Genomic DNA, 16,333 nt, shown 5'->3' with positions numbered 1-16,333 from the left:
ATGCGGTTCCGTACATCACATTGCTGCTCACAGGTTTGGGTTTGAGCACTACCAGCCGCCGGTGGGTCACTGTGGAAGCCTGTTTTGAGCGAGCTTGAGATCAATAACAATGGCACTGTCGTGGATTGGCATGCTGGTTGTGCTGCTGTTTTCTCTGAGCTTTCACAAAGGTATGACATATTTATGTGCTGTATACACTTTTAGGGATAACTTGTTAATGTTTAGGCACAGTCACCCTTTTTGGTCTTAGGGGGTGCAATTGCAGCATGAGAATATATACTAAAATGTTTTGTAACTTTAGACACAAATTGAAAGCGAAAGATGTTGTCCGTTGTTTCAACTGTATCCAGTTAATCGACCCAAGGTTGTGAACCAAGTTCCATTTTTAAAATTATTCCGAATGTTCTTCCTGAAATTTCGGTTCCCTTAACCGTTTTCGAACATGCGCCTACAGTTTGGCAGTCAGAACGAATGACTCATGAGTCGGCTCTTTTTATAGAATCAAAAACTCTTCAGTTGAGCATTGATATTTGGTTTAATTATTATAATTGTTCGTTACTATATTCATAAAGTCAAATGGAATGGAATAATATTCATGTTTGAACTATTTAAATTTGACATTAAAACGGATCGAAACAATATCTTAAAGTAAAAATTTACAACAGGGATCATGCAACTAGTTTAATACTGTAAGATGTTTGCTGTAATTTTTTTTATATTGTTTGTACAGCTTAGTTCTCATTTTAACATAAATAATTAAATTGGAGCTGTTACTGAATTGAATTCCATACTGTTATACCGCAGTTATTACTGTCGTCATGTCCGACTCGAAATGAACCAAAAACTGTTACAGGTGTGTTATGTTTGTAACTTATATTGTATTCAAAGTTGTATATCATAAACATGTAATCTCTGTATGTTTTGCAAGAAAAAAAAAAAGAATCGTTTAAAAGAATCGGAACCGTTTAATTATTTACATATCCTCCCTCTTGTCGCCCATTAAACGTCTCTTAAGAAAATCTATGCTTTATTTACAATTAGACCGTTTTGCACAAACTCCAAGCTCGAATAATAAATAATGTGACTTTTGTTGTTCTTATCATCAAAAAAACAGGTAGTTGTGTTCCAGTTCAAGCCAAAGAATCATGGGAATATGTGGATGTCCGTGATGGAGCTCATATGTTCTGGTGGTTGTACTACGCCAACAGCTCCAGTGCCAGTTATAAAGAACTACCTCTGGTGATGTGGCTTCAGGTTAGTCATTCCTCTGACCTGTGTGAACTGTCATATATCCTCTCCATTTAGAAAATATCTCACTGGAAGCTTTTCAGAATTCAGTGATCAGAATTCACATAGTTATACCTACCTTCTCCTGTTTATCCACCCTGATTTTCATTGTCATTTTCTGAAGTACATCTAAGGTCGTTCATGCTCCTGTTTATTTTAGGGAGGTCCTGGGGGATCTGGCTGTGGTTTTGGCAATTTTGAGGAAATTGGACCTCTTGATAGAGACCTGAAGCTGAGAGAAACCTCTTGGGTTGGTAAACTAATATATTGTCTTGGCTCTCATATCTGCAATATTGATTAAGAAGTTTATTTCAGGAAGTATGGAATATATGAAGAGTTCAGATGCAAAAGCCTCTAAATGCCATCTGAAATTTTCTTATAGAATGATAATTTTTATCAAGCTCGTATATTTAAATTCAATAATTTCACTTAAATGGCAATGAAGATTACCTATTAATTGTCATTTAAGTGAAATTACTGAACTTAAATATACGAGCTTGATAAAAATTATCATTCTATAAGAAAATTTCAGATGGCATTTAGAGGCTTTTGTATCTGAACTCTTCATATATTGCATGTTTTGATTCAGTGTTTCTGTATATATAACTTTAATATAAGCATTATGTACAATAAAAAAACACTTATTGTGGAATCTGTGAATAATTTATTGTTCATCCAAAAATATGTGTCTATGCAGGTGCGTGCTTCCAGTGTGCTATTTGTGGATAACCCAGTGGGCACCGGATACAGTTACACAGACACTGAAGATGCCCTCGCCAAGGACGTTGCGATGGTAGCATCAGACATGATGGTCCTCCTCAAGAGCTTTTTCTCTCGAAAGACAGAGTTTCAAGTAAGCAAAACAAAAATACCTACCAGACTGAATTTATACTCTTCACATTCGTCATAGTATCTTACTTTTCTCCTCAACAGAGCATTCCCTTCTATATATTTTCGGAGTCTTACGGAGGCAAAATGGCAGCAGCTATTTCCCTCGAGCTCACAAAGGTACTGAAATGTTTGTTCTCACTTTAGGCTTCATGAGAGGCAATTTTGTACAACACGCATAACACTATTTAAGTCATGTGCTTCGGTGATTTCCTCTAAAAGTGGGAGAGCTTGAGTCAGATATTTTGGTTCCTTATAAGTAAATCAGGCAACTCTTCAGAATACTTGTTTTAATCTGCACTGAATGGTAATTTCCTCTCTCTTTAGGCAGTTCAAGCTGGTTCAATCAAATGCAAGTTTTCTGGGGTGGCTTTAGGAGACTCCTGGATCTCTCCTATAGGTTTGTAAAAAGCTTGTTAAGCTTCAGTCTGGTTGTGGACAGCTATATGTCTTTTTATTGATTTAAGTTATCACATCTCAGTTTACTAGTCATTATGCATGCACATTCATCATGATTCATCATGATTATATAGTCCTGACTCACATGACTGCATAAACCTGGTGATAAACCCCCCCAAAAAACACGTCCGATTGCTTGTTTTTCCTGCAGATTCAGTCATGACATGGGGTCCTTATCTTTACAGCACAGTGAGTAATTCACCATAACTCCTCTGTCTCCTCTTCACAGTGATTAAGCATGATTGCATTAGCATGATCAAAACATACTACTACAGTAATGATCTGACATATATGCATACATTACCATTTAAAAGTTCGAAGTTGGTAAGATTTAAAGAAAAAAAATTCTGAGAGAAGTCTCATATGTTCACCAAGGCTGCATTTATTTTATTTTAAAAACAGTAATATTGTGAAATATTATTGCAATTTAAAGCAACTCTTTTATATTTAAATATATTTTAAAACATAATTTATTCCTGGGATGCAAAGCTGAATTTTCAGTCTTCTGTTTCACATAATCCTTCAGAAATCATTCTAATATGATGATTTGGCCAAATTAAATGTTCCCTTGCAGCCATTCACTGTTCATAACTTGCTATTAAAGAGTTTAATGCTTCTGATGTGTGTCTGTGCTGTGGTCTATAGTCTCTGTTGGATGAGAATGGGCTGAATGAGGTGACTAACGCAGCAAAAGCGGTGCTGGACGCAGTAGAACAGGGCCAGTACCGAAAAGCCACTGACTTGTGGTCCATCACAGAGAATGTTGTGGAGCAGGTGAGCTGAACGTGCTCTACAGAGCTTTCTGTAGCTTAGGAATAGGTTTAGGTAGAGGTTTCATTGTTTAATTAAAGAAATAGGATTAATGAACATCATGTGATTCATTTAGTTCCTCAAACTATTTTGTTACAGAACACAAATGGTGTGAACTTCTACAACATCCTCACTCAAGAATCTGATGAGATGAAGACCAGTTCAAATCAAGCCATGGATGGATTTCTCAGTGAGACCTTCAACATGCACTGTTATTAAAAATGTCTGTTCGTTACATAAATGTTTTAGGAATCATTTTGTCTTGTTTTTTCACAGCGTTACTGAAGCGGCGCCACATTCACCCTTTGCACCGTCAGTCCCTCTCTAACTTGATGAACGGGCCAATCAGACAGAAGCTTGGTATCATACCAAAGAATGTCACATGGGGAGGTATTATTCTTTTTATGATTTACAGAGGTACGTCTGTGTAAATAAAAAAACAAAATTTATGATTCTCACAAGTGAAACCTGTTTCTTTAGGACAAGCTGGTGCCGTGTTTGTCAGCATGGCAGGAGATTTCATGAAGCCTGTGGTGAACATTGTGGATCAGCTTCTGGTTGCAGGTGTCAATGTCACTGTCTACAATGGCCAGCTGGATCTCATCGTGGACACAATGGGTGAGGACGTCAACCGTTAGTAAACATTTCAGAATGGAAACTCCTGGCCAACAGAATTTAGACTAGCGCTTGGACCATTTACACCTGGTAGTTGTGCATGTCACCATATATCCTCATAGGGCCGTGACACACCAAGCCGATGATCGATGAGCAGCTTTCGGGCTAGTTTTAGCGGCTCTATGTCGCCTCTAGTCGGGCTAGTGGCAGTGGCAGATCAGCTTTCTGGCCCAGACGCAGCCTACACAGTCGGCTTGGTGTGTCACTGTCTTTATTTTTCGTTTGGGACAAATAAAGGCTCTACTTGTAACCGATAGTGTGTTGAAAATGATCCACATGACAGGTTAACGATTGTATTTTGTTTAAAGAAAAGCACAAACCAGAACAGAATAGCACAGCATATATTTCACCCCAAACATGGGTCTTAAAGTAACATACACTAAGACCATTACATACTCACCAGACACTGATTTATGTAGACAGAGACAGTCCTATCCATGGCATCCAAACAGAAGTGGTCAAACACAATGCCTTTTAATACCAGGTGTGATTGGTAACATGTCACAGCTGACCAGATCACCCTGTTAGGAAGGGGATGTTAATAGAAGGTGTCTGTAAGCTTTTTGTAATCCATTTTGCCCATAAGTTTGATATTTAGGAAGACCATTACGATAGGCTGTCGTCAGGAGAGCTTTTCTGCACTGCAGTGATAATTGATTTGTTTATTTATGAGCAGGGCAGGAGATGTGGGTGAAACAGCTGAAATGGGATGGACTCCAATACTTCAACAAGATGAAATGGACGGCACTGGAAGACCCGCAAACTGAGAGCCAGACTGCAGCTTTCTATAAGACTTTTGAGAACTTTGCCTTTTACTGGATCCTCAAAGCTGGACATATGGTACACATTTTTTTTATTTTTTTTTAAAGTCATTTTAATGTTTATAAAATCATGTAATATTTAATTTTGTCATATTCATTTAGTTTTAGCATGGCAATAACAGCAGGAGCTATAGTGGTTTAGTTTTAGTTTTCCTGAAAGGAAAATGCATTTCTCAGTATTTATTTTTAAGTGTATGTGAACATCTCTATCCATTACATCACAGATCCCATCTGACCAGGGGCCAATGGCTCTACGGATGTTGAGGATGGTGACTCAGCAGGAGTGATGGATCTCATTCAGATACAAACTGGCTTGTGAATCACTTTTAGACAATCAACACTTATTTTACCAAAATCTGACACTTTTTTTTTTTCCTTCTTTTTTTCTTTTGACATTTTGTTTGAGATCTTAATGTAATCATTTTACAATGCCCGTCTTGTAAAATTTGTAAATTTTAATGCGTGCAAACAATAAAAGTCTGAATTTTTATACAGTTTGAATTCTGGAATCTACATGTGCTAAGAAAGAACTAACCTTAAAGTTGTTTTTACATTCCCATTTATTTGAAACACAAATAATAATGTATCTGCAAGTCTTTTAAGAAGAAAGGAAATTGGAATCATCTCCTTGCTTGATTTCACACAAATGCATAAACAATGGAATTTCATGAAGAGACTCTGGTTAAAATATATCAGTTTAAGAAGCTACTTGATTATTTTCATGAGGTTTGCATGCCACTTATGAATAAATGTAAATATATGCACTTCTAGGGCTGTGCAATGGCTAAAAGAATAGACCACTCAGGTCCTCACACACTAGTGTTTAAAATGCACACTAGTATTTAAAACTGCTTTTACTATAATAAAGGATATAATTGTGCAAATCATATTTTACACAATTTCCTGCTCTTTCAATTAAATATTCAGAATAAACAACTACTGAATACAGATTTAGCACCAACTCATCTCACTTTCTTCTGCAAATTGACTAGAAGAAGAATTTGTTTATACTATCAAAACAGCATGTCAGCTATACAGTATTAAGGCATTTGGTCAATAGCGTTCATGTTCATGGGTTCCTTGAGGAACTGTAGCTGAGTGTGCGTCTTCCCCACCGGTCCTCAGGCACTCTGAATCCCTCTCTGCTCACAGGCTCCACCACCAGCTCTATGAGACCCGGAGCAGCGGGAACCTCCAGCTCCACCACACGGTACAGGGTGGAGTAAGACCTGCCAATCAGAGTCAGGGGTCCAGGGGGAATCCGAGGGTCAGGACCACGGAGACGCCTCCAGTGTATCCGGAAATGGCGGACCTGCTGAATGGGATATTGCCAGCGTAAGGTGGTGTTTAAAAGTACCTTCAGTGTGTGTCCGGGTCCCTTCAAAGCACCCGTCTGCCACACCACATCATTCACGCAGATGCCTTGAACAGACTGCAGGGGCGCATGGAGAGTCTCTGCATCCAAAAGCTGTGCACAAAAATGCAAACAGACAATTTAGCCACTGCCAACATTACTCGTACACTTACACTACTGTTCAGACGTTTGGGGTCAGTAAGATTGAAAGAAAAGAATACTTTTATTCAGAGAGACTGCATTAATCAAAAGTGACAGTTAAGACTTTTCTAATGTTACAAAAGATTTCTGAAGGATCATGTGACACTAAAAAACTGGAGTAACAGCTGCTGAACATTCAGCTTCGCCAACACAGGAATAAATTACATTTCAAAATAATTCAAATATAAAAGTTTTTTTAATTTGTAATAATATTTGACAATATTAGTGTTTTTACTGTATTTTTGATTAGCCTGGGTTGAGCTTTAGAGATTTATTTCGTAAAAAATGTAATAAAAAAACATTTTAAAAATCTTACAGAAATTTTGAATGGTAGTGTACAACATGTTTAATCAAGATGTCAATCTGTAGGGCAACCCAGAAGGCAAATATAAAACCTGTGATTTCTAAATTCACATTTTATGTATTAATGCGTGTAAATTATTTTGTAGAAAAAATAACCATATCGGACAATATTAGAGATTTTTTACATTTGCTGATTTATTAGTTGATACTGTATTTTTAACTGTGCTGCTCATTTCCCCATATTTTTACATTAGATTTACATTTGCTCATTTACATATAACGCTCACTTACTGTAAAGTCAATCTTTAAAAACACTAATAATTTATTAAAACTGTTAAAAGTCTATTTTTTTTACTTAAAAATTTAGTGAAATTCATTTCAAATTCAGCATTTAATACTGATTTTAGCTCAAAGCATTTTGTTTTTAAACTAATAGGATATATAGACTATATTTTAAAATAATTGGTTTATGGGTCTCAGCCTGAATTTATTGTGAACCACAGACCTTATTTCACTCATAAAATGAAAACCGCTTTTATAACAACCCATAATGCGTAACATGTTCTGTGCGTGTTTTGTCCATGTGTATCTCACCATAATCTCTCCAATCCTGCAGTTAAAGGAGACGTCTTCATCTCCTTCATCTCGGGAAACACGAATACACACTTCTCGCAATGCGCACCCAATCATTTTCAACAGGAAACATCTATGCATGAAACCACATTGAGATTTATTAGAAAAAGAGTTTCATATGTTTGTTATGACCAAAACCTTTTTGACTTTAAAGCAAGGGTCGGTAACTTATGGCAGGCCAGTGAATAATCACCCGATAAATCACAATGATGGTGATGCACAAGTACAACATTCACATATACAGTACATACTGTGAGGTTTATTAGGGTTACACTGGAAATCTGTTATTCAAAGTCTAATTTAAACAAAGTTTTAGGATTTTGAGAAATCTAAAAAAAAAGTTGAAAAGAAAAATTGCTTCAGAAATATTAAAGATTATGCATTATTTGTATGAGAGATGCATGATGTATTTATTTGATTATATTTATATATAATTGGGAGTTATATCCTGATTAACTGGGACAATAAAATAAAAAAAGCCACTTTATGACAAAAAGCTTGCCGACCCCTGCTTTAAAAGGTTGACTCTCACTTGGTAATCCAGCCATCCGAAGTCCACCGACCACAATTCTGAACAAACTGCTCCACCAACTGATTATCCTCTGCTAACGCTACTGGAAAGACACTGGTAGCTAAACACACACCCAATAAAGCAGATTAATATTACACATTCTTATCATGACAGTTTACAGGAACTCTTAGAGATCAGAAGAAGAAGGCCTAAAAGACCACTAACATGCTATTTCCTCCGTCCCATTGAAAGTGCACAGGGGAACATCTATTGTTTTAAGCTCCAAGGACACCTTCACTCCCACAGGTGGCTTGTAGACAAAAGAGACAAACGTCCTGGCGGCCAAGGGAACATGGAGAGAAAATATCCTACAAAGGGGCAAAATGAAGGTGTTTGATTGTACGTTTTTTGTACTCCAGAAAACAAAACCTCCAGTACCTTGCACAGACTTCAGGAAGTCCTGATGGAATCACACCCTCCACCATCAGAGAGTTGCCTCCAATCCAAGCCTCCTTTGAGCAGCCGCGGCTTCTCAGCCAGCCTCCATTCTCCATGTTCTCAGAGAGGTACAGAGGCTGGATCTCCTGAGCATGCAGATTGAACCAGCTTTTCTCCATCTCCACCTACATCATACATCAAATAGTCAGAAATTACTATGGACGTATCCATATTTAAAACATTTCCTATTCTATTTTGTCTAAATAAATTCAAAATAAAATATTAAAAACTAAAATCGATCGTTTGAATGCTACAAGTGAATTTAGGCATCACATGATAAAGTACAGTAGATTCATTTTGAGATTACTAAAGATTACATTTAACAGTGCCATTCAATTTTGTGTATTTTAAGGCCTGGTTTCACAGACCGGGCTTAGATTAAAGGGTTAGTTCACCCAAAATGTTTAATTCTGTCAGTAATTACTCACCCTCATGTTGTTCCAATCCCGTAAGACTTTTGTTCATCTTCGGAACACAAATTAAGATATTTTTGATGAAATTGAGAGCTGTGTCACATAGGCTGCTAGGTAATTGCTTATGCCGGCCCAGAAAAGTTAGTAAAGACATCATTAAAATATTCCAAGTGACTACAGTGGCTCAACCTGAAGTTTATCAAGCAACGCTAATACTTTTTATGCAAAAAAAAAAAAAAAAAAAAAAACTTTATTCAACGATTCATTTTCTTCCTCGGGGCCTCTGAGTGAGTTTACGAGCGCCACGACGCATGCGCAAGAAGTGAGAAGATGACGCAGATGGGTCTCGATGTAGTGTTTAAAATGGTTCTAAAGTGTGCATTTCCTGGATGTCCGAATCGTGAGAAACCAACGAGAAAACGTAAAAGTGCCTTACCAATGACGCCAAATGAATGGCTTACCTTTCACACTTTCCCATCAAATGATTGTGAGCGGCATCTTCTCAGTTCTTCTCAGTTCGCATGCGTCGTGGCGCTCGTAAGCTCACATCAGAGGCCCACACGGAAGAAAATGAATAGTTGAATAAAGTCGTTATTTTTGGGGGGTTTTGCGCACAAAAAGTATTTTCGTCACTTGATAAACTTAAGGTTGAGCCACTGTAGTCACTTGGACTATTTTAACAATATTTTCAGTAACTTTTCTGGACCGGCAGAATGAAATTGCCTAGCAGCCTATGAAGGAGTGAGACAGCGCTCAGATTTCATCAAAAATATCTTAATTTGAGTTCCGAAGATGAACAAAAGTCTTACGGGATTGGAACAACATGAGGGTGAGTAATTACTGACAGAATTTTTGGGTGAACTAACCCTTTAAGCCAGGATTAGACCTTAGTTCAATTAGGACATTTAAGAAGCTTTTATAAATGTGCCTTAGAAAACAAAAACAATGGCACTGACATATTTTCACATGTTGCTTTCAGTTAAACCAGCTCAAACATTCATTTTAGTCTGGGACTAGGCTTAAGCCTTGTCTGTGAAACAGGGGGAAAAAGATTAAGTGATGGTTTGATGATGGCAAAGGTAATCTAAATGTAAAAAAATAGACATGAACAAGTACATTTCCAATATCTACTGACACCAATAAATAAATAAAAATCTATAGCCGATATGCTACCAATTATTGTGAGTGTAGCATTCAAGTTTTATGAAGTCTCATCACAGTAAACCATGACTAGGACTACATGCTTTTGAGGGTCAAGGCAGCAAAAGGGTCAACAGACATTTTATTTTATTGGGCTCTTACGTTATGTGGATTTCTGCAAACAATTGTGTACTTCATCAAAACTTTGCCTTTGACACCAGGAAAAATGCCATCAATGTATCACATGGGTGTAGAAGAGAATCTTAGTGTGATTGTGTGTAGTGTACCTGTCCTCTCCAGTACAGGCTCTTTCCAAAGCCCTGACAAAATGAGGAGATGAAAGGAAGACTGGACGAGGGCCGGTGGATATAAAGGAACTCAGACAGCAAGCTCCAAAACCTTAGAAGAGTGGTCAGATAATACACATCAGTGAAGTTTGCTTGTGTGTGTGTGTGTGTGTGTGTGTGTGTGTGTGTGTGTGTGTGTGTGTGTGTGTGTGTGTGTGTGTGTTTACACACATATTCCATCGCAGAACAGCAAACGCACTGTGATTAGTTCAAGAAATTAGCGTACTTGTCCTGGTTTTGCCGAAATTCTGCCTTTTCGTGGGATTCGTAGACCCAACCAGGAGCAAAGATGGCTGCTGAAAGCTCATACTTGCGAATCAGCTCCAAAGCCTAATGAAAAACAAAACGAGAAGATTGCTTATTTACTCTCCGCGTACCTTTAGCCAAAAACACTGAGAAATTATGGACTGTTCAAAAGTTTGGAGTCAGTAAGAGTCAGTTCTATTGAACTTTGTTTATCAAAGGATCCTGAAAAATTTCCACAAAAATATTAAGCAGCTCCAGTGTTTTCAACATTGATGATAACAAGAAATGTTTCTTGAGCAGCAAATGATCATATTAGAATGATTTCTCAAGGATCATGTGACACTGAAGACTGGAGTAATGATGCTGAAAATTCAGCTTTGCCATCACATGTTTACATAAAATACATTTTTAAAAAACATACTACAATAGAAAACTGTTATTTTAACATAGTAATAATATTTCACAATATTCCTGTTTTTACTGTATTTTTGCATTGGTGAGCATATGAGACTTCTTTCGAAAACAAAAAATCTTCCCAACCCCAAACTTCTGAATGTGTGTAAAACTAGTGTAAAATAAATAAATAAAAACTTCACTAACTTTATTCGTCTCAAATTTCCCTCCTATCACCTTCCCTCTTGCAAACACATCAACGCCAACATAGATGTCAGCAAAGCGGCCTTGAGCGGCAGAGTAGGACTTCATCCTCTCCAGACTCTGCTCTGTCCAGTTGTAGTTAGTGAATATTCCATCACAGACATCAAAAAACATTCTGATAGGATGACAAAAGGAAGCTGATGGCATAAGTTGTACAAAATCTACCGTATAAATCTCACAGACCTGAATCTCCCCCTGCAGAAGCCCTCAAGACAATCACTTGCCTGTTGTCATCATTGAGTTCATTCTGCCAGTTGAGTGTGCCATTCTTCAGTACGCTGTCATACCAGATCACCACACTGCCAGGAACGCGCTCATGCATCTGGTCTGTGAGATAGCGCAGAAAGTGACCAGTGTTCTTCACTGCAGTCTCCTGAGGAGTCAGTCAAATATGAGGTAAAGTATTAGACATTATGTCAACATAGTGACCGTATAATCCTCCAATCAGATATGCCTTGTTTACTCACACTCAGCACATTTTCTATGTTAATGAGCCAGCCGTCGAAGCCGTAGCAGTGGGAAATGTGAACCAACTTATCAGCAGCTGCGCGGTAACTCTCCTCATCTGCAAGGAAGGCCTCACATATCTTGGCTCCATCTGTCCACTCTGTGATGAATGTGCCTTGGAGGGGAATTTCAATACATCCATTCTGATTTACACTTGTCTATAAAGGTGCTGTGGTTAATGACATTTCTGTCATCATTTACTCACTCTCTTGTCATTGCAAACTAATAGATTTTCTTCCTTAGAGCACAAAAGTAGACATTTTGTAGAATGTCCAGGCAGCTCTTGTCCCATGCCATTACACTAAGACCACTGCTATCAACTTGCTACTATAAAAGTAGCCTGGTTGACACCAGACCCTTCTCAGTCGTAACTGAGAGTGGGTCTGGGGAAGCTTCATTCACATCCCATTTCCAAAGGGGCGTCACCAACGGACGTCGCTCAAATGCCTCTAGGCGCAATTGGATAGACCGAAAACCAATCAGAGCGATCGTCATTGTGCAAAGCCCGCCTCAACGTTTGTGATTGGTGCCAAGATTTGGAAAGATTGGAAATGGGCTTGAATGGGCTCTTGGTCAGACTGACTTGCAGAGCAAATCTAAATTTGCCGGAAGTTCGTCTGGGTTTTCCCAGGCTACTATAAAAGTATAATCAGAGCGTCTTTATGACTTGTGTGCTATATTATGCATATAATAGCTTTTTGAAGCATACTGAAATTTAACTCATTATTCCTCACACAAAAGCTGTCATATAATAATAATAATTTTATCATAAAGCGCCTTTCCCAAGCTCAAGGTCATATGGCTTTAAAAGACTTTGAATATAGTGCACAAGTCATTTGGACTATTTTTTGGTGCTGTTTTGTCCTTTTAGGGTGCTTGACAGCCACAGGTCACCATCTGCTGTCTATTTTATGGAAAAAAGCAGCTTGGACATTCTGCTAAATTTCTCCTTTTGTGCAACACAGAAAAAAGAATAAACGTATGGTTTAGAAATGCATCAGGTGTGGTGTATTTTTAATAGATAAAATAGTAAACTGTATATTAAACTAACCATGTTTCTAGCATCTAACCTTATTTCTCTTTTTAGGCCTAACATGCTAACAGTTTGAAACGCAATGTACTAAAACGTTCTGTCCTGTGTTTTTGAATGTTGTATGTTGTGTTGCCATACCCCTTTTACTTTGGTTGTGTGAGTATAAAAATAACAAATATGGGAAATGAAACTAGACTGATGACTAGATTTGAACCTTGTGATTAACAATGAAGTAAATCATTAAAACAAAGTTTGCTTTACCTAGTAACAGAAGGGTTTGTCTATGAAAACCAATCAAATATGACATTTTTGCCATACCTCCTTATTCTATAAAAACTGTTGTATTCTTTTAGCTGATGGGATTCTCAATGGAATTTGTCTGAGATCCTCCGGCTTTGCTTCTTCTTGGGCGAGATTCTCTGAGAATTGCTCGAGTATTCTCCCGGCCGTGATTAAAGAATTTAAAGGACATTTGCTGAAGTCTGTCTTTTAATTTCTGCTGTGCAGCAGGTGAGTTCGTTTAGAGAGGTAGATTATATATTAAACGTCGATTGGAGACGTTAGGGATCGTCGATTGGAGACAACCCAGGTAGACTTACAGTAGGAGTGAGATAGGGAAAAATCCATATAATGAAAAAAAAATTATATATGGAAGTTCATGGAGTCCATCAACTGTCTGGTTACCGACATTCTTCAAAATATCTAGACATTCAATATAAATATCTATATAAAGAAAACCATACAGGTTTGAAACAACTTGAGGGTGAGTAAATGATGACAGAATTTTCAATTTTGGGTGAAGAGTCAGAAAACATTACATTCAGCTCACACTTAAGTATATTATTTTAAAGTATATTATTTCTGTACTTTTTAAAAGTATGCTAAAGTGTAATTATTTTTCACAAGGATATTCTTTTTACAGCAAGGCTAATATGTTTGATGGGCCGTTTACACAACACCGTTTTCAACTAAACAGAACTTTCAACTTAACTTTTGCAAACGGGTTACAAAGTGCAAGTTTTTGAAAACAATACCGGTATCGTATTCTGTCGAATTACCGGTATCGTCTCTGTCAAACAACAAAAATGCCAATTTGTGAAAAAAGTGAAATCATGCGCATGCGTATTACGTGTAGTGTTCCTTTACAAATTGACCTCGCCAACTTCTGGCCTGGGGATTTTTTTTTTTTAAACAAAAAGGAAAAACTTTTCCGTTTTTAGTACATCGTTGATGTGTAAACACACCCTAAAGGCCCGTTCACACCAACATCGTTAACTATATAGATAACTATAACAATAACTATAAAGTCCACACCAGTGGACAATATGGTTCGGTTTATTCTAAGTGTGCTTATCTGTCGCTCTAAATGCTCGAGCTCATTATAGCAGGATTGATTCTGATTGGGTGTGAATGTTTTCAATCGTTCATCAAATGGATAAAATCGTTCTGAAACTAAAGTGATTCCAACGATATCGTTTATCTGTGCCGTTATCGTTATAGCTGTGGTGTGGACTCTGCTATTCTGTAATATTGAGAACTATATTTAGAACTATATCTTAAAACTATATTGTAAACAGGCCTTAAGACTGTGAGTTTGGCCCATAAACTGAACCCACCAAGAGACTCACCAATAGAGAGCACTCCATGCTTATGCGCTGCATTCGTCCAAACAGCAGGAGGAATGGTTACCATCTGATGACTGAAGTAGTTGAAGATGTCAATATACTCCCAGTGATAGAAGGCATATGGCATCTCCACCTCTGTGCCTTGAATGAACCTCAGCAGAAAGAACAGGACCATGAAGATACTGAAGACTGGCTAAAAATGGCTTCATGAAAGTGACATACAGTGGTTGAAAATCAGGCTAAAATCAAACTCTTGAGTTGTACCTGTCCTCCAGGTAGCCACCCATCATGTCATGGGACACCAATGTACGCCTAGGGCAGCTGTCCAGTGAAGGAAACCTGCTAGCCAGGGGCACAGTGGCCACATTAAATGGACTTGCTTCCTTCCTTGTCCATGATAACAGCTCATCAAGAGACTTCAGACTGCAGCTGATGGGCTCAGTTGTGTCAGGATCATAGTGGATAGCTGTTAGACCACAGAAAATGAAGGCCCTGTAAGATCAATATCTTCTTGAAAGAATAAAACGCAGCATAGGCTATAATATGTATTAAATACCTGGCAACGTGGATGGCTCGTAATTTACGACCTCATGAACACTTTGATCGCCTGGTTGATCGAGGCAAGACTCAGAGCTGAATAAACAACCAAAGAGAAGAACATGTCATAAGGGATGTTATAACTATGTATAGCTATAACAACTTATAATGGAAATAAAATGCTGCTTTGATTCACGTGGTCTTCAGATATAATGCAGAAAATGTATCAAGCATAACTAGGCTAAATTACCTGATCTCTTCCGTTTTGGGAATCTTACTGCTTGTAGTTTCGTCACTTTTTCGTTTCCGGGGTGCCATTTTATTTTAGTCTTTTGTAGAAACACTTTCCATATGCAAAAACGTCAACCGTTAGTTAGTTTACAGATAAGTGATTTGAAGTAATAATACACCTCTCAGTTAGAGAGCAGAAAGAACAGCCTTCTTCCGCCTGAGTTCTGATTGGCTGAGTAAGTGCAGTACGTAGATCCTGCGTAAAGCGGTTGCTTTAAATCTTCACTAGAGGGCAGTAGACTAGACGTATAAATGACTAGTGTATGAACTGTTTATCAACACATATTTCTCATGTTTATTTTAAGCACTCATAAAAGGCTATACAGTCCTTTTTAAAAAGTATTGCGAATTTTCCAGCCATCTTACATGCACTGCACATAAAAAAGATAAACAAACCAGCCACTGAAGTGATCATTTGAGACTCGAAAGTGCATTTAGTGACAATAAACAAGACGAGAAGTACAACTGTGATTCATGGAAACATTTTTAGAATAAATAACCAATTACCAAAATATTATTCAACCATGTTATGCCGTGTGACTGTGCAGTTTCTAGCTGGCTAGTATTCATCTGTACAAATCTGAATTAGAGAGGAGCGAGAATATATTAATTCATGAATAATTCACACTTTTTGTCCTTTTTTGTCTTCATCCAGAATGCTACAATACCTCTCATGTCCATTCTCTCTTTGTAGAATAATCATCCAACATTTGTTGGCGGCACAATGATTCTCTTCTGGGGGGTTTTCTCTTTCAGTAGTCAGCAAGTCTGAATCGAGTGCTTTTAACAGGATAGATGAATGCCATGGAAATCTGGAAGCTTCATTTTTAGTTAACACAGACTGAAATGTGGCCTTTAATGTAGTAAACATTAGTTTTTTTCTGGTTTTGGTATACAAAAAGTTTATATCACCAATATCACCAATCAAATGTTTTAGCAACACATAATGCTTGTGCACTCATATTAAATATTCATCCATCTATTTACTTGTGGCAAGTTAGATATACCCATGTTTCATTCTTTCCACCTTTCTGCAAACATTCAAACAGAGAAACTGTCAACATGTAGCCAAGGTTAGCTGGAACTTGACTCGAATG

The 16,333-nt window shown here is 37.6% G+C and overlaps 2 protein-coding genes across 3 annotated transcripts; one reads left to right on the top strand and one right to left on the bottom strand.

The window, feature by feature from the left end:
• The first annotated feature begins 7 nt into the window (after window positions 1–7).
• scpep1 (serine carboxypeptidase 1) lies at window positions 8–5,441 on the top strand. The gene is made up of 13 exons (XM_082165944.1): window positions 8–170; window positions 1,115–1,254; window positions 1,448–1,537; window positions 1,985–2,140; window positions 2,221–2,295; window positions 2,503–2,575; window positions 2,786–2,823; window positions 3,280–3,408; window positions 3,544–3,634; window positions 3,721–3,834; window positions 3,925–4,062; window positions 4,796–4,959; window positions 5,165–5,441. The coding sequence occupies exons 1-13, from the start codon at window positions 110–112 to the stop codon at window positions 5,225–5,227; spliced, it is 1,332 nt and encodes a 443-aa protein (XP_082022070.1). The 5' UTR covers window positions 8–109; the 3' UTR covers window positions 5,228–5,441.
• A 41-nt stretch (window positions 5,442–5,482) lies between these two features.
• engase (endo-beta-N-acetylglucosaminidase) lies at window positions 5,483–15,413 on the bottom strand. Of its 2 annotated transcripts, XM_082165869.1 has the most exons (14): window positions 15,196–15,413; window positions 14,965–15,041; window positions 14,673–14,874; window positions 14,412–14,560; window positions 11,711–11,865; window positions 11,468–11,616; window positions 11,187–11,358; window positions 10,567–10,670; window positions 10,281–10,392; window positions 8,381–8,565; window positions 8,168–8,310; window positions 7,964–8,063; window positions 7,393–7,504; window positions 5,483–6,408 (listed from the first exon to the last, which is right to left on the bottom strand). In XM_082165869.1, the coding sequence occupies exons 1-14, from the start codon at window positions 15,261–15,263 to the stop codon at window positions 6,010–6,012; spliced, it is 2,127 nt and encodes a 708-aa protein (XP_082021995.1). In that variant the 5' UTR covers window positions 15,264–15,413; the 3' UTR covers window positions 5,483–6,009. The 2 variants fall into 2 exon arrangements, with proteins under 2 accessions (XP_082021995.1, XP_082021996.1); XM_082165870.1 differs by lacking the exons at window positions 14,965–15,041; window positions 15,196–15,413 and having other exon boundaries at window positions 14,412–14,549; window positions 14,673–14,809.
• Window positions 15,414–16,333: the final 920 nt, after the last annotated feature.

This window comes from Leuciscus leuciscus, assembly GCF_965113295.1.
Source record: "Leuciscus leuciscus genome assembly, chromosome: 1".
In the NCBI taxonomy this organism is placed as follows: Eukaryota; Metazoa; Chordata; class Actinopteri; order Cypriniformes; family Leuciscidae; genus Leuciscus; species Leuciscus leuciscus.
Note: the sequence above shows the minus strand (reverse complement) of the source record. Positions and strands in the feature narration are given on the sequence as shown.